This window comes from Colletotrichum karsti (assembly GCF_011947395.1).
Source record: "Colletotrichum karsti strain CkLH20 chromosome Unknown Scaffold52, whole genome shotgun sequence".
Lineage (NCBI taxonomy): Eukaryota > Fungi > Ascomycota > Sordariomycetes > Glomerellales > Glomerellaceae > Colletotrichum > Colletotrichum karsti.
In genome coordinates, this window is record NW_024065952.1 from 220,216 (window position 1) to 237,608 (window position 17,393).

General features: G+C 55.2%; 3 protein-coding genes across 3 annotated transcripts; all 3 read left to right on the top strand.

Annotated features, from left to right (window-relative positions):
- Positions 1–1,414: 1,414 nt before the first annotated feature.
- Positions 1,415–2,657, top strand: CkaCkLH20_11920 (uncharacterized protein; the record flags this gene model as incomplete). The annotated part of the gene is made up of 2 exons (XM_038894634.1): positions 1,415–1,677; positions 1,742–2,657. The coding sequence occupies 2 exons, from the start codon at positions 1,415–1,417 to the stop codon at positions 2,655–2,657; spliced, it is 1,179 nt and encodes a 392-aa protein (XP_038740075.1).
- A 1,865-nt stretch (positions 2,658–4,522) lies between these two features.
- CkaCkLH20_11921 (proteasome A-type and B-type) lies at positions 4,523–7,122 on the top strand (the record flags this gene model as incomplete). The annotated part of the gene is made up of 8 exons (XM_038894635.1): positions 4,523–4,767; positions 4,888–5,253; positions 5,989–6,035; positions 6,157–6,202; positions 6,265–6,279; positions 6,342–6,376; positions 6,469–6,709; positions 6,807–7,122. 8 exons carry the CDS (start codon positions 4,523–4,525, stop codon positions 7,120–7,122), a joined length of 1,311 nt encoding a protein of 436 aa, XP_038740076.1.
- A 5,077-nt stretch (positions 7,123–12,199) lies between these two features.
- CkaCkLH20_11922 (cyclin) lies at positions 12,200–13,630 on the top strand (the record flags this gene model as incomplete). Its single annotated transcript, XM_038894636.1, has 2 exons — positions 12,200–13,402; positions 13,454–13,630. The coding sequence occupies 2 exons, from the start codon at positions 12,200–12,202 to the stop codon at positions 13,628–13,630; spliced, it is 1,380 nt and encodes a 459-aa protein (XP_038740077.1).
- Between the last annotated feature and the right edge of the window lie 3,763 nt (positions 13,631–17,393).

The following is a 17,393-nucleotide window of genomic DNA, read 5'->3' on the forward strand; positions in this document are numbered from 1 at the left end:
TGAGATAAGGTGATGGAAGAAGCAGTGGCTTATGCGTCCATCCTGGTAAACAGTGGGGGAATGATTCAATGGCGTCTGGTAGTGAGTGAGAGAATCAAACAACCGTTACGTAGCCATGTCATGGAGAGAGATGGGAAAAGGATGAGAGAAGAATCTTAAAGGAGGCGTCTGGGAGGTAACCCGAGTGCGAGGGGTTGGGGGAGGCCCGAGATTATCACAGGCCGAGCTGATTCTGGACTACTGCGGTAGGTGACTAGGAGCTAGGAGGAGGGGGGAAACAGAGGGAAAAATTACTAGGTGAACAAGCGCTTGATTGGATCAACAAAGCGTCGCAAGCAACATACAGTTGGCGCTCGTATCTGACGTCATTTCGTCAAGATTTGGCTGTAAGGTGCGGCTAGAATGTGCCGAAGCCGGGGTTGGCTGGTCAGCTTGGCTAATAAGTCCCTGCCTGACCGCATCTTACCGGTTATATCCGGCAGCTCCTCCCATCAGCGCATGTTTCACCATCACGAGCCTTTCAACCTTGGTTGTTGGTTTGCTCGTACGTAAATCTTATGTGGGGAGAACGAGGCATGTCGCATTCTGGAAGCCGAGGGTCCCGTCACTTGGTGCACCGTTCCTGCCAAGTTAGGATAGTGGGGGTCTCACCCGATAGGCGCACCGGTACGCCGGCCATTCGCTCCGGTGTCTCGGCAACGACCCACTGTAATTCGGGAGCTGTCCCGGGCCGGAGTTGAAGCCTCTGTCGACTGCTCTTGTCGCAAAGGGCGATCTTGATGAGAATGTAGATATTGAATGCTATGGAATTCATCGAGTTCGCTAGAAACAGAGGTGATGACTTCACAATAAGGAAGTACATGGAAGCAACAAAGCCAATAATCATGAAGTATCTAGAACTCCGTGGCTGAACGAGTTCAAGTCATCCTTTCATTTCCAATGAAAAATCTACATAAATCTAGTGATTTGAGGTCATTCCATGGCCGTCCATGACCCCGAAATGGCCAGCAAGGCCTACTCTGCCCACTCTCGAGACTAGAGATAACTCGAGGAATCGAGTTGTCTGATAGAGGCAGCAGTCCTTTCAGCAGTCTCATGCCTTTCATGTTATCCAACAAGTAGAAGCTTGTGCAAATTTCTTATGATGCAGCTGTCACTCAGTTCTGGCACGATATTGACTACTTAAAATCCAAGCGGCATTGCTCTCATCAGCCGCACAGGATGACATGACATGACGACCTAGGATCTGATTGCCCTCGACGACATAATCAAGACCACAAAACAAATCAACTCGAATATTGCCGAAGTCTCTGCCTGCTTCCATTCTTCTCCATCGAGTGATCACCAGAATCACTGCCTCGATCCATCCAAGCTTTGCTGCCTCACCTACCTACGACCGCCACGATCAGCGAAGATGGACCCAACTGGTATGTTTTCATCCCGCTTTTGCTCTATTTGCCTCGGAGTCCTACTGTGGACTGCCTCTTCCTGGAAGGCAGAGTCGCTGAGCCGTGTCTCCTTTGGTCACCGGGTTCTTCAGATCATGGCTAATCAGAATCTAGAGCAGGAAGAGATGCGCCGACAGCAGGAGATGCACCGACAGGAGGAGACGCGCCGACAGGAGGAGATGCGCCGACAGGACCAGCAGCGCTTGGCTGGCCCGTCCTATTTGTCCTCGTAAGTATCAAACCAATATCCTCCTGGGGCTCAGGCCAGATGCAGTAGACTGACGCATAGATAGCTTGGAGCAGACCTACCCTCCCAGCTTTCTCAACCGGGCAAGCAACGGTGACAACCACGACATCATGCAGTCGACGGCTGAGGTGTCTTCCGGCGCCATCTCTGCCGGAGTATCTGCCGAATACGACCACAACGACGGAGACCAGAGCCGCATCCCCGAGTTTGTCGCCGACCCTGTCTTCCTTCGCTTGATGGACGACTTCGAAGCCAACGCCGCTGCTGCGGCTGGAAACACTCCCACCGTTGGCCTTGGCTACTCCCAGGGCCCGACTATGACCCCTATCGAGAGCGTCTATCCCAACTTCAGCCCTTCTCCAACCTTCACTCCTACCATGGCGTCCGCTCCCGCTCAAGCTTATCCCCAGGCTTCTACCCAGGCCTCGGCTCAGACTCATGCTATTGCTGAGGCTCCCGCCGAGGCTCCCGCTGAGACTCAGGCTCCTGCTCCTGCTCCTTTCCAAGGCGCCTATCCTCACTTCAACCCCTCTCCCACTGTCGCCCCTACCATGGCTGCTCCTCGGGCCCATGCCCCTCCTCAGGTTCCTACTCAGTTTTCTGCTCAGGTTCCTACTCAGGTTCCTGCCCAGATCCCTGCCCAGATTCCTGCCCAGGTCCCTCCTCAGGCCGCCAATCCCTTCGCCAACCAGCCGGCTGCCGTCCCGCAGGCTCCCATCGGTCCTCCTCCCGGTGTCGTGTACGCTCTTCCCCAGATCCCCTACGCAGCTCCCGCCAGCACCTACGTCGACGACCGCGACCGCACGCGCTTCCCCTGCAACCGCTGCCCCGCCGAGAGATCCAGGCGTGACGAGATCCGTCGCCATATCCGGACGCACTACGCCCAGTACTACCCGGGCGTGGTGCTTCCTCTCGACCTCCTCCAGGCCCAGGCTGCCATCGACTTCCCTACGAGAACCTAGACGCCGCGACGAGGAGGTCGGGGGCATCGAGCTCCGGGACCAGAGCCGGCGTAGAGAGCAGACGTTGCCGGAGCCGACGATCCCCGAGTTCAGCGGCTCCTACATGTTCTCGGCCGCAGGCCCTTCGAATACCGAGGCCAGTAGAGCTATGGAACCTATTGATCGGTAACTAGGTGTGGGAGGCTTACGGAGTTAGGGAGGCATTCGGGCTCATGGTGGTTTTCAAGATGATTAGGTAGTCGCTTTCCGAACTAGTAATGTCAAAGGCAAGCTTCCGTCAGTGTTTCTGACGACGGTGGGCTGCCTCAAGTTCTCAATACGAGCGATGGTGCGCACAATCTTTATTGACCACGTAATGATTTTCTTGTGGAAATTGACGAACAATCTTTTCTATTGTTCTTGGCTTCTTGGTACTTACAGCACATCGGCCGTCGAGGATTTCGAACCCCTGGTAGAGTGTGTCTCCGGGTCCTTTCACTGCCATGTTCCATCAGAGTTGAGGCAGCTTGGGTGATGAGAGATTCAGTGACCTAGTGAGGCCATGTATGCGGTGACATGTGTCAGATAAAGTATAATGTCGGCAGTTGTTATTGGTGTCCTGATAGATGGCATCTGTCTTGTCTTGAAACAACATCGTCAAGCGCGTGTTAATCACCAAATCTGAGGAGACCAAGATCGTTGATATGAAGAGCGGAAAATCGGAATGGATACTCGCGCATACTGCAAGCGAACGTATTTCGGCAAGGTGATGGACTAGACTTCAACAGTTCTAGATTTCTTCCGTTGACATCGGGAGAGCGGGAACTGCCAGCCTCTCGTGGACCTCCCGCCATACCGTAGGATCCGTCACTCTAGTCTGTTCGTAATCACAGCCATGATATGAAGCTCAGCGTGAGCCTGATAGTGGTTTTTCATGATGTGTACACGGCCACGAGTCCAAAGCATCGTGGCCTCTCAGTAATACTTCGTGCTCTCCCAGGCTAGGGTAGCTTACCAAGATCGTCACTTCAAGCATGGAACTGAAAATCGGCATTCCCTCTAGAGTGACTAAAGGGAAGCCCCATTGAAAGTCACGAGACTTACACCACTGGAAAGAACTTCAGACTCGTTGTCAAGCACCTCGATAAAGCATGCGACAAGAAACCGAGGCAGACAAAATGGAGATGTAGTTCGGAATGGCTTCACCCCTGATATTGCAGGTGGTTTATTTGGTGGACATTTTCCCGAATGGCTGGAGAAGGTTAGGGGCAATTAAGTGTCGGCTGGTAGGGGCCGAAGTGGAACCGAACGAAAGTTAAGGGGTTCCAGATGCACGACCCAGGGGATTCCACAGGGCTGGGTGTCCCTTGATTTGCGATTCCAGTGGTGTTCCTGTCGGCGATGGAAATGGAGAATTGAGTCGTACTGTGACCTTACGGAGAATGCGCCATCGGCGAACCGGTTGACTTGCCAGACTCCGAAAGAAAATAAGAACAAAGAGCACATCGGGCCACGCGACAAGTGGCGCAACGAGAAAACCGCGGCGACGGGATTGGCGCAGGGAAATAATAGCTTCCCGTCGCCTGATGATAACCCCTGCGCTGCGCCGCGTCGTGGGCCGAGCAAATATCCCAGCAGCCCTCCATCTCCATCTGTCAAGTTGGAGTAAGATAGGCTGGTCTCGTCTCTTGCTGGGCAGTTAGTTTCGCATTGGCACTTTATCCTGCGCTGCACTCTGCTCCGTCAGGTAAAGCTCCAAAAGGCGATATCCGTCCGAAATCGAATCCTCCTCTTCAAAGGAGGTTCGTGTGACCCTCTTTCTCTTCCTTTCAACCTTTTTCTTCTTCTTCTTTTGTGTATGTTTTCCTGAACATATCTTTCTCACCATGGCGCGGAGACAACACCTCTCGTTGATGATCATCCTAGGCGTCGTGGCCTTCTTCAGCATCTCGTACCTCTTCTCCGGCTCCTCACGCGATGCCGCGTCCCCCGCACCTCCCGCCGCCGCCGCGCCCCTGAAGGGCGACTCCGTCTCCTCCTCGAGCAACGACACACCCGACCTCGGCCACATCTCGAACAGCATCCTCGCCGGCGAGTCCATCGCCCCCAAGCTGGAGAATGCGACCGCCAAGTAAGCCCTGTCTCCTCCTCTTCCCGATCTGCACGCACCCAAACCCAACCCCCGCCGCCTCGGATACCGTGGAAGTCCAGTGACACGAAACATGTGCTGACCCGTGTACGCAACCCCCAGGGCCGAACTCGGTCGCGCCTCGTGGAAGCTCTTCCACACGATGATGGCCCGCTTCCCCGAGAAGCCGACGCCCGACGACTCCCTCGCCCTCAAGACGTACATCCAGCTCTTCGCCCGGCTCTACCCGTGCGGCGACTGCGCCGCGCACTTCCGCAAGCTCCTCGCAAAGTACCCGCCCCAGACGAGCAGCCGCAACGCCGCGGCCGGGTGGGCCTGCTTCGTCCACAACGAGGTCAACACGCGCCTGAAGAAGGAGCAGTTCGACTGCAACAAGATTGGCGACTTTTACGACTGCGGGTGCGGCGACGAGGATAAGAAGAAGGCCGAGGCCGGGGAGAAGCCCAGTCTGGAGCTGGAGAGGGACGGGTAGGTCTCTCGGACGAGTGGTTCACTGTCGACATGCTGACGTTGTTTCGCAGTTTGACAAAGGGTGGTTGATCGCGTGTTTCTGTTTCCTGGCGGCGAGCGAGCGATGATATTGCGTCTTGGTTGTAACATATCGTTGTATAAAGGAGGAAATTTGCCGGGCGTTGAAGGCAGTCTGGACGCAGATACCATACCTTGATATCTAGGGCATACAAATGCCGATTCCGGCATGAGGCGCGAGGAACGCATGACAGCACATTGGCCAGCTCACTCAAATTTATATACCCATTTGAACATGACAAAAGCATCGCCCTCAAGGAATCATGATCCTTGCGTGCGGGAGAGATCCGAGCTGGTATTGAGAATTACATTTCCACGATGGAAATGCCCATAGCAGAACCTCGAATTCTTCTCTAATGAATCAAGTCCAGAGCATATGATTTCCAGAAAAATGCACTTTGCACTTGCATCTGCGCCTTCCATTTCCGTGTGGCTGTCCAGCATGAAGAGCTCCTTTGTCTTACGTAACCATCTCACGTGACCCGCGGCCAGTCCCGCAGGCGGGCAAGGCCAACGCGTTCTGGAGCTGCCTGAGCTTCAACCAAGCTCCAGCCTTCCCTCAGCAACCGCCGCCTTCCCCGACGACACATCGAACACAACCACCAATCCTCTCCGAAATCCCGTCCATTCCTCTCCGCACCATCCAAACCGATCGATTCACGCGAACCGACGCAGCGTCACTCACAAGATGGATTTCACGACCACCGGCATGCTCAACGAAGGTACGCTCTCTGGGAGCTTTCCCTTTTCCTCGATGATGCAACTCGTTGCGGGACCGAGGAGACGGTTGGGGGTGGCAGGCAGTGAAGGTTGGAATCATGGCTGACGAAGGGAATAACATAGATGGCATCCACGTCGACATGGACAGATTAAAGAAGGGAGAGGTCAAGTAAGTTGATGTGCAACTGAGCAATTCCATGATTGAGAACCCCCCGCTGACGTATTGCATAGCCTCGGAACCTCGATGTAAGCTACCCCTCCGAATGCAACGCATCTCTAGCTCGGAGAGAGACCTGACAATTGCGCAGTATGGCAGTCACGTTCAAGGACGGTGTTATCCTGGGTATGTTTCCCCCGTCTCCCGTCTACCATCACCTTCCCCCGCCCGGCAGACCACGCCACGAGCCGAGACTGACTGACCACCGGACGCTCCAGGTGCTGATTCCCGGACAACGACGGGCGCCTACATCGCCAACCGCGTCACCGACAAGCTCACACAAGTCCACGACACCATCTGGTGCTGCAGATCAGGCTCCGCCGCCGACACCCAGGCCGTCGCCGACATCGTCCAGTACCAGCTCGGCCTCTACGCCATGCGCAACGGCAAGCCCCCCACGACGCAAACGGCCGCCGCCATCTTCCAGGAGATTTGCTACTCCAACAAGGACCGCCTGTCGTAAGTGCTTCCGCCTGGGATTGTCTTCGTGGAGCCCAGCGCTGCTAGGGGACTGCTTGGGGAGGATCACACAATCATAGTTACTAACACCATACAGGGCCGGTCTCATCATCGCCGGCTGGGACGAGCGCCACGGCGGCCAAGTCTACTCCATCCCCCTCGGAGGCTCCCTACACAAGCAGTCATACGCCATCGGCGGCTCCGGCTCGACATACATCTACGGATACTGCGACGCCAACTGGAAGGAGGGCATGGAGGAGAAGGACGCCGTCGACTTCGTCAAGGGCGCTCTGCGGGAGGCCATCAAGTGGGACGGAAGCTCCGGTGGTGTCATCCGCATGGTCGTCCTGACGGCCAAGGGTGCGCACCGGCATCTGTACCTGCCCGACGAGGACTACACGGTGAAGCACTGAGGGCGTTGAAGGCGAGCAGGCCGTCGTGACTGGAGGAAGAGAAGAGCAAGCAAGCTGTGGTCGTGTGCTAAGGGGCCACCGCAACCACGATATCGTCGAGGCCGAAGGACGTTTTACATGCTGGTTGGCCATGAGTTATGAACGAGCCTGAGAGCAGGTGCCGAGGCGACTCCCGAGAACTTGGCGACGAGCATTGAATGTACAACAAATAGATTACCCGCGAGACGAGATTCTTCAAAAGAGGATTGCATGGGAAAAATCGAGTGTCTCTGGTGATGATGATGGAAGTTATCAAGCCGGTGTCATTCTGTGGCCGATCAGGCTCCGAGGTCGCGTGAGAATGGATGCGATGTTACAATACGTATTCCGGGCTGACAAGCCACGACACGCGATGTGCTGCCCGTCTGCCCATCCATCCGTACGGCGCATATATGCACGATGCAGGGTGAAGCAACAAAAGTCCAGAACGATGCTGGCGTCTCACACACAACAGATCAGATTCGGAGGCGGTGAAGGGACCCCTCCCAGCTCTTAGCGCGGTTCGGTTCTGCGGGTGGTGAGGAGCGGGAGCGAATCAGGGCGATGCGGGGGAGGACGGGGAAGGGAACGATGTGCCGCGCGCTCTGCTCTGCTCTGGCTCGCCAGATCTTTCCACGTCGTGACCTTTCGAATGCGATCATGTCGAGAATCGAGATGGCTTGGGAGTGAGACCTACAGGTACAGCGGCCAGAGTGAGGCGGGAGAGGAGATGGCGATGGGGCACGCCATCCGGGTCATTGGTTTCGACGATTTCCAGAAAAGAAGGTGAGAGAAGGAGCTGTTGGGCGATTGCTCTGCCTGGGCTCTGCTGGGCGTGTTTGATGTAAGGTGAGGCGAGGTCGTCATGTAAGTCGCCGTCGGTGAATGGATTAGGAAGGGCGGCGGGGGATCCGTGGGAAAACGTGGGACGGGCTGTTGGCGACCCGGGGTGCCACGATGGCCCGCGGTATCTGGCGCGATTATGTGGCGTGGGGCATTGCGGTGTGAAATGGAAGGAAGGAAGGGGGGGCATCATCCCCCGTGCCGAAGTCGACGCCGGGCATTGGCCGGGAGGTCTGGCGGACGGGGGTAGGGATGTTGGCGCAAGCAGGCAAGATGGCCGTCCGGGGGTTGTGGTTGTTTGGCGGAAGTCGGGGCGCGCGGGTGTGGGATGGGTGATGATAAAGCTTGTTTTTAGGGGGTCACCCTTTTCTGAGTGTTGGCCGTCAGCAATGAGGTCAACTGTGAGGACGACTGGGTGTCTGATTCGAGCGCGAGAACGCTTGGTGGTGTGGTTTGTAGAGAGTGTGGGTGCTCTATCAGTTAGCCAGCAAGTTGACGGTTTAGCTGCTCTGATGACGCCGCAAGCCGGCTCTTCTGTCAAATTCATCCCATCTAAATATGCCGTCTTTCTGAAATGCAGTGATGAGCGAAAACTTGCCGTCTAACAGCGGGTGTCTGCACGGGAAGCACGGGTGGACGGGTACCTGATGGGCGGTCCGGAGACGGGGAGTCAGGACAGGCTCGGCTTGTTTCTATTTTCTGATGGTAATAGTTGGCGTCCGGTCCGGCGTTCCTTGCGTAGGTGTCGTTCATGCGACGTTGGATCCCTGATTTGGCGATGCCGCGAAATAAGCGCTTGGGAGTTCTGGAGAGATGCCATGGTCGAGGACCAGAGTTTCCAAGGGGAAAAGAGGAGACAAGTCGGCTCGGTCGTCGCGATGGAGACATATGGATATGTCTGCTTGGTCTGGCCAAATTTGGAGGAAAGTGAGGATCCAGATTCGGATGTCGTCGGGCGGTGCCGTCAGGGATCAGGAGAGCAGAGCGCATGTTTGTTCGGAGATGGAGAACTGTTGGATGACGGAAAGTGGCCAGTGTGTTCTCGAGGGTTCGCGGCAGGTATTGGAGCATACCGTTCCGCGATGCATCTGGATTCCATCGTGATTGTGGATTGTGATTCCCAGGTCGTGTTGTGTTGCGTTGCATTGCGGCAGGCAATTGGCTGGTTCGAATCGCTGGGAAAAAGGGAGGTGGCAGGGCTGGCGGTCGGTGTGGAGCTGGGACGGTACGTTCCTCCTAGGTCGTTCGAATGGCACGCAGGCGGCAGGCGGCAGAGGAAGTCGAGGCTCCCTTGACGAGCTTACCTGATCCCTGCCGGTCCAATCTCTTATCAGCGTTATCGGTTATCAGCGCGACCAGTGAGGATTGAGCATTTGGCACACCTCGCAGATTCGAAGCTGGATGGCTTCTGTGCCGTGATTTTAATCCTGTAAAAGCCGTTTGAAGGTCTTATCGGTTGGTCGATTCCGATGACAGGTCTGTCTGCTGCATCTCCGGGAGGTTCCTCTGTTGTGAATGGGCTCAGACTGTTGTCTGCTTGGACATTCTGCGGGCTGTCAGTTCATGCCCTGCATAGAGAGACGTTCTGGTCGAGGATCTGGAGAACGAAAGGCGAATTACCTTTGACGTTACGTCAGGCGGCATCGCCATCGCGCATCAAGATTGGCAACGCGAAATCAGGGTCCAGTCCTTTTAGTTCGTCCGCGAAATACCAGGTAATCTCCCTGAATCGATACGGCGCAATGTCATTTCGTGAAGCATCGGAGACGGAGAGAGGCAGTGCTGGTGTTGGAAGCCGGTAGGTTGGGCCCGCCAGCTGGGAACTGGGCAGCACGCAGCCAAGAAGATCCAGGATTGAGGAAGATACCTTGTGTGAGGTACGTACCGATGGAGGGGGAGAAGGGTGGGTGGCACGAGCCAGCGATTGCACGAGAGAGGAAAGGACCCTTGGACTTGTTGCTGATGCGCGAGCTGTGAGTGGCTGCGGCGGTGGGCAGCTAGCGCGTGTTTATGTCATCAGATGTTTCGGGTGGATCTCGACTTTTTTTCGCCATCCCGCCACGCCACGCCTGCCACGCCGTCAGTTGAGTAAGTCCAGTGCGGGTTGATTCAGTGAATGTTGCTAAAATAGAGTCGTTGAAAAGATGGAATTGGGAAAGGAGGAGGAAGAGGAAGAAGAAGACGCCGGAAAGAAACACACAGACGATGCACAAGGTCAGCGCACTCGAAGCCATTTCAAAACGGTCGTGGACACGAGTCTTGTCGCATCAGCCACAAGACACAGAAACGCTCATCTTGATCTGTTTGGGACGGCCCTTTTTCGCCATTTACCTCATATGGCTCCACCAGACCGCCAATCCGTCCAGGGTCTTGAATCTGCCTCTGAACACCTGTACTTCGGTACGGATAGTGATAGTGAATTGAGTGTTCACTTCACTGAAGAAGGACACGACTCACAGCGACCCCACGCTACGCCGCGCGCCAGACCAACCGCTACAGCCCACGGTGCAGTGCTTGAGTGTCCACCTCTCAGCTGCCCAAGCCCGAAGCCTGTGCGCTTTCTCGCTGCCGTTCCAGCCCATCGTCGCGCTCCACTCTGTTATTTTCCTAGCACCGGACAGCTAGCAGCTACCTAGAAAGAGCAGGCACAGGCTTGCTATTTCCCCTCCATCGCGCCTTCCCTGCCCGACACCAAAGACCCGGCTGCTCTTGCTGTTCAATTCCGGCCGGTTCCTACCTTCCTACCTCACAGTACTTCCTTCCTGCTGTCCAACCATCCACGTCCCTACATCACACACATTGCATCCACACACGCAATCCGCAGGTGCATCCATCATCCACCGCCATCCACTTCCTCTATTCATCCATCCCTCCGCCATCCCCCCCGATCTCTTCCACCCCCCCAGTCCCGTCCTGCTTCTACCTGCCTTTTTTCTGTTCTGGCCCATCGTCTCGTCTTACCACCAAGACTTGACAACCACGACGACGACATCGAGAAGGAGTGCTCTTTTTTCCGTTTTGTTGTTTTCTTTTTTTCGGGGGCCATCGCACACGTTTTGCGAAACGGAACAGAAACACCATCGCGACTGCGACTACCTTACCACATACCGGCCGGGTCTCACTTGGACGAATCCACCGCGACACCGATTTTCCCCTCTTCCTCCCGCGATAGTCGCCATCACCGCCTTCGCCTCTGCCTCGCCTCGACTCGCCTCGCCTCCTCCGTCTTCGCTCTCTGTTTAGACTCGGCGCGCCTTTTTTTTGCCTCATTCTACCGCAGCGTTGGCTTCCACTACTTGCTGAGCGCCTCCGATTCCCAATTCGACCTAACCTGCCCTACCACTACCACTGCCACTCCTCTACCGGCGACACCAACGACCTCGTTTGCATCGTCTACGAATAATTCCTCTCCACCGTTACATCTCCGAGATCCTCCTCGCTGGAACACCGCGTCGATACTCTACATCTATACTGCCATCTAGATCCTGCCTGTCGACAGGCCCTGCTCTCTCCTCTACTCTTGTTGGACGTCTTAAGTGAGTGCTTTTTCTGTCTTGTTTGGTCTCGTCGCGCTTTCTTCACGCCCGACACCCTTCCCTGCCGTCGCCTCTTTCACACGTGCTTCTTCCCTTTGTCGCCCTTCCCACCTGGAGACTCGCAAATGTGACGTCGGTTGTACCTGCGCCCACAATCGGCCTGCTCGTCACATCGCGAACCTCGACGGCGACGTCTCGCAACAGCCTCGCTCACCTGCTCGTCGACCGTTGCTGCTCGCCTAATCCGAGGTGGACTCGCTGTCGCCCCTGTCGCTGTCGTTGTCCCGCCCGCCCTGGCGAGCCAATCTGGACCATCGCAGATAAGCCTCTGCCTGAGGACGATGACCCTTGCCGCACAAGCTCGTCATCGTACGAGTCCAGCCGTCGAATCAGTCTCGACTACTCCGTCGCCATTCGTCGCGCCGTCCAGGGCCTCGGGCGTCATCAAGCTACCTACCTCCAACCCTGCTCAACCTTGCTGCTCTTCCCACCTTGCTGTGTTGTCTGCTGCTTTCCTTCTGCGCATGCTCGTGATTCTTAGCTTGCAACTTGCTAACTGAAACTTGTTCCCAGTTGCCGCTTCCAACTCCCTAATCGTAATTCAGTCCTTTCTGGAATAATACGATGCTATGGCTGCTGTGATCGGTGACTACGTATCCGATCCCTCCCACTTCCATAACATGATCGCCACCTCTGGCATCCAACATCAACACTCGCACGAGTCGCACTACCGATCCGCCAGCCGGTCAAGAGAAGCTCCTACGAGACGCCCTTCAAGTCCGAGATACTCCAGCAACACTCCCACCCGCCAAAAGCGCTCTGACTGGGAATCGGCCGAGGCCCCGGAGAAGCACGCGCCGCCTAGTGGAGGTGCATCTCGCTTCCCCTCGCCCCCCTCATCCTCGTCACCCACGCGAGCGAGGCCTCAGCATGCCGAGAGCCCCGCATACATGGCCACCGACTCTCGCGATACCAGCCATGCTGCTTCCGTAGTGGCCCCCGAGGGCACCGCCCCCGCCCTGCGCCAGGAGCAGCAGCAGCCCTCGCCCGCCTCCGACGGCAACGGTGCCGCTGCCCCTTCCTACCCTCTCTCCGATACCTCGTCTCCCCGCCAGGAGCCTCAAGGCCAGACGACAATTCATATCCGCGACTTGGCACATATCCAGAGCTTGGCCCAGGCCGACATGGTGACGGGCAACGGGCCCGGCATCCTTGGCGATCCGCCGCTGCAGCAGATGAAGTACGAGATCAGCGCTATGCCCATTGGCGATATCATCGAAATGGTGGCTGCGCTTCTCACCAAAATCACAACTACAAACGACTTGCAGCACGACGCCATGCAGCGAAACGTGGCCCATCAGCAGCAGGCCAGCCAGAATAACGAGTCAGGCAACGGCACGCCCATGAGCCCTCTCAGCACTTCGGTCCTTGCGTTCCATGGCAAGAACATCCCTGCCATTACCATTCTTAGCTACTTGTCCCGTATTCACAAGTACTGTCCCACCACATACGAGGTCTTTTTGAGTTTGCTGGTCTACTTCGACCGTATGACGGAGCGAGTCAATGAGATGGTGGTCAAGCACGAAGAGGCCAGGAGACAGTCTACGTCGCAGTCAACTCCCCGGACACCGTCTGCCGACGTGGAAATGCGAGACGATGACGAGACGGACTCGGATCTTGCCGACGATGACGACATGGACGAGAAGAGCGCGAAACCTACCGGCGGGGGCATTGTGCCTCAGCCCACACCTCCGGGCGCGCCCGGAACGGCGACATATTTCGTGGTCGACAGCTTTAATATCCATAGGCTGATTATCGCCGGTGTAACATGCGCAAGCAAGTTCTTTTCGGATGTTTTTTACACCAACTCTAGATACGCAAAGGTATGTTGTTTGCCGCCGACGCATGGATGGATCAATACTAATAGCTCTTAGGTCGGCGGGCTTCCATTGGCCGAGCTCAACCATCTCGAGCTGCAGTTCCTGTTGTTGAACGACTTCAGGCTTGCGGTGCCCGTGGAGGACCTCGAAGCCTATGCGACCATGTTGGTGGAGTTTTACGCACGGGAAGTGGTCGCGCAGCGATCACGACCTGCCGCCGGCGATTCTTAGAGCACCTGTTGCAATATGATAAGATTGATACCCTGATATACACCATGTTTTGGGAAGACACGGTCTGTCGGACACATCGACACAAACATCGTACCGAGTAGCGTCGATTAGATCACGTTGTGCCGTTTGCATCCGGCCCCGCGAAGGTGAATGTTGGAGAGCTGCACCAGCATTTGAAGCGGAAACATCCGCGGCGGACGACATGTGCTTCTAGTCGATACACTCGGTACGGCTTTGGAAGCGGGCATTGGAAGTGCTATCGTCAGGACTGGGCATACTTGTGGAATTGATACCCGGATAGAAGCGTCGGGTTCTTGAGGGCGTCTACGCGGCAAAGAGACAGGGGCTCGGCGTGAAGGGGCGACTCTTCGCGGCTGTCTCTCATGGACGGGACTGTGAGACCGCTGGGGTGGCTGGTATTTTGATTGTTGGAAATGGTTACGTTACGTACTAGAGTTACGCCTGCATATTCGGGCCGAGGCGTCTGGTGTTCCGAGATTGACATAGATGGCGAGCATAATGATACGTCCTGGGTGTCTGAGAGATTGAGAGATTTGTTCCCAGCCGTTTGTGACTTGGCGTTGGTCTCCTTGTCCGTGGCCTGTTGTGATGGGCTGTTGTGAGCTCAGGTGTGGTGAGGCCTCGGGAGGGGTTAAAAATGCAGTGAAGAAAAAGATGGGCTGGGTGCGGTAGCCGATCTGAAAAGTCTTGACTCCACTGCTACTAAGAATCCCGAGGTGAGCAGACCTCGAGGGGGGTTAAAAGTGCAGTGAAGTGCTGCTGCATCCTAAGACAACCTGCTACAAGTCTCGGCTATGCTACAACTAAGAGTCCTAATGTGAGCAGACTTCGGGGTTGGGGGGGGGGTTAAGAATGCAGTGAAAATCCAACATTCCCGGCGTCCCCCCTTCATTGAGTCCGGATTCGACCAGGCCTTCAATGCGAAGTGCAAGGAAGCCGGGGCAGTGAAATTCGTATACCCCGGTGGCCCCCCGGGCTCAACTTTTGATAAGCGGATGAGATGTACATCTTGCACTTGCAGCAGAGCCAGGCTAGAAGAGATCTTGCTGCGTCGTTTTTTTCTTGACTCGTCAGTTCAGAACCTCGACTACCACGGAAGATGCGCTGTTGGTCAGGTAGGCTGGGAGCTGTTGATCTCACGATGTTGACGGCGATGTACAAGATACAGAATACGTGTGTGGCGTTTAGAGGTGTATGATACGAGCTATTTGAGTTGGGTATTCTCACGGGGCGGCCGAGACTGGAGTCCATTGAGCGGCGTTAAAATCGCAGTGAAGAACAGGGGACGCGTTTAGAAGCTGCTGTGTGGTTGGGGCCTGGGGATGGCGCCGTGTTCCTGCGGATGGCTTGGGGGAGATGTGGTGTGAACGGGACTTGGATCAGGGTCCGGGTGGAGAAGCCGGGTTCGGCCCCGTATTTTGCGATCGGGGCCGGAGATGGGGCCGGAGGAGATATCGGATGGGGTGTTGGGGCGCAGGTCTTGCTTGATCGCTTTGATTATTTCGCCGCGGGGGTTCAAAGTAAGTTGATGTCAGTTAACGAGCTCTAAGTTGAGCATCAAGGCGTGTTGGAGAAGATCGGCGTTCATGGTAGTAGGTAGTAGCAGCCTTCAATTAGCAATGATGACGAGCTGAGGCTAGTGACAGGCTCGGAACTACCGTGGAAGAACGAAGGTGAGGAACGAATGCAATACTCTATGCGATACAATGCAGCCACTAACCCTTGTTGTTCTGGTTCGCCATACCCAACGAGTACACATGAATGAAGGAGAAGAAGATCCAGCGATTTCAGACGCGTCAGCCAAAGCAGCTGGGTTACTAGAGGGACATGCTTGGTGATGTCTGCTCGAGGGGGGTTAACATTGCAGTGCAGAAAACTAATGTTACAGATCTTACATGTACGAGGCCGCAGCAGGCCTTCGCAGCATATATGTGCAGGTATGCCCCGCACACATCACAAGGTGCCAGGGCCAGTCAGCCTCTGTGTGCCTTCGGGGACTTGAGGCCAGTTAGAAAATCAGAAAAAGAAGAAGAAGGAAAAAGAGAAAGAAAAAGACAGTCGCAAAGCCACCAAACACTTGTTTGTTTACTGCTCTTCGTGTCGTGAAACTGTAGAAACAATTGATTCGCTATCTTCTAGGCTGTGTGGGAGCTCTCGCGCAGTCGAAATCAGATAACATAGCTACTAATGCGCTCATTTGTACTCATTCTCTAGAGCAGACATCCTTCATCGAGCGTGCTTTCTTGGTCGAAGAACACCGGAAGACCAAAGTTGATCACAGAAGGCCCCGTAGTGGAAATCGAGACGGACGCTTTCTTCAATCTCAAGACTAAGACTTCGCCGCCGTATGCGTGGTAGGTCAGGTGTAAGAACTGAGCCGGTGAGAGATGGGTGATGTTGAGATGCAGCCCTTCTAGAGATTATTTCACGGGGCAAGTATTTTCCTCAAGGAGAATCTCTGGAGAACGTGGGATCGTCGTCGACGAAGTTGTCGAAATTTTTCGAAGGGTTGTACCAAGCGGCATCGTCTCGGGATGGGTTAAGAATGCAGTGAAGGCGACATGACATAGTCAGCTTGAGGGACCGCGTACTCGCGCTGACGTGGGCCAATGGGCTTAGATGCCGCCAGGCGTTTGTCTGAGAAGATCATCTTGGCGGCTTTCTCTTGAGGTAGGTCACAAATGCGGTGAAGCCCTGCAAAAACACTCCATGAATGGCCCCAAATATCGGCCGGCACAGGCACAGCCTTTTCGCTCTGCTAATGATTTCGACCTGGCTGGTAGCGAGAAAATCCATCAGACATGATGTCGCGTAATGTTGCAAATACTCTGTCATGACTGTTATGGAAACGTTTTCTTGCTTCAGGTTCAATCGCTTTCAAATCTAGTCCAAGGGAAACAGAAAGATCGTAGTTGTAAGTGAAGCAATGCACTAAATTACATGTATAAACCGCCTCCGGGTCGGGATCCGGGCGGAGATAATGAGGTCGGCCCCGCAATTTACGGTCGGGCCCGGAGTTGGGACCAGCGCGTACCGGGCGGGTACTGGGGGCGTTAGTATTGCATGGTCGGTCTGCTTTATCTTAAGGAGTCGAGTAGGGGATCTCGTCTGGCGGGTTCCGAGGCCGAGCTCGTGCTGAAGCGGATCGGAGTACATGGCAACAGTTCTTGTAGTGTCGACTTGTGAGTTATCCATCCGGCTCGGAAGTAATGGACGTAAGACTAAGTTACGGGGGACACTGATCATCAAACGAAATCAGCTGCATAGAAAAGAGGGAGAATCTTTTATGCCGTAGGTTTCCATTTGCGGCATTATTAGACAATCAGCCACAGCTACCTGGTCGTTGGAAGGGCAGTGCTCGTTGTTGTCCGCTTGAGAGGGGTTGAGAATGCAGTGTAGATGAGTCTTGGTAGGTTCACTTATCTGCTCGCGAGGCCTCGGGGGGGGGATCAAATTGCTGTGAAGGTCATACCGGGGAGACGCTTTAAGACTTCCGGTATAAGCGAACCTTGGCATGGACTTCCCAAAGCATCTGATTCGACGCATCTCCAGCCAAGGAAACTGGAGAGCCGGTGGTAGACGGATCGCGGGGCGAGTCTCTTTAATGTGCCTGCGTTTTACGTGGAAGGACTTGACTAGTAAGGCCGGGTTCGAGCCGTTGAAGATCAGTTCGACCTACTAGTCACTGAAATCATGCCAAATCAATCTCTCTGTAGAGGACAAGAAATTTTGATTGGGCTAC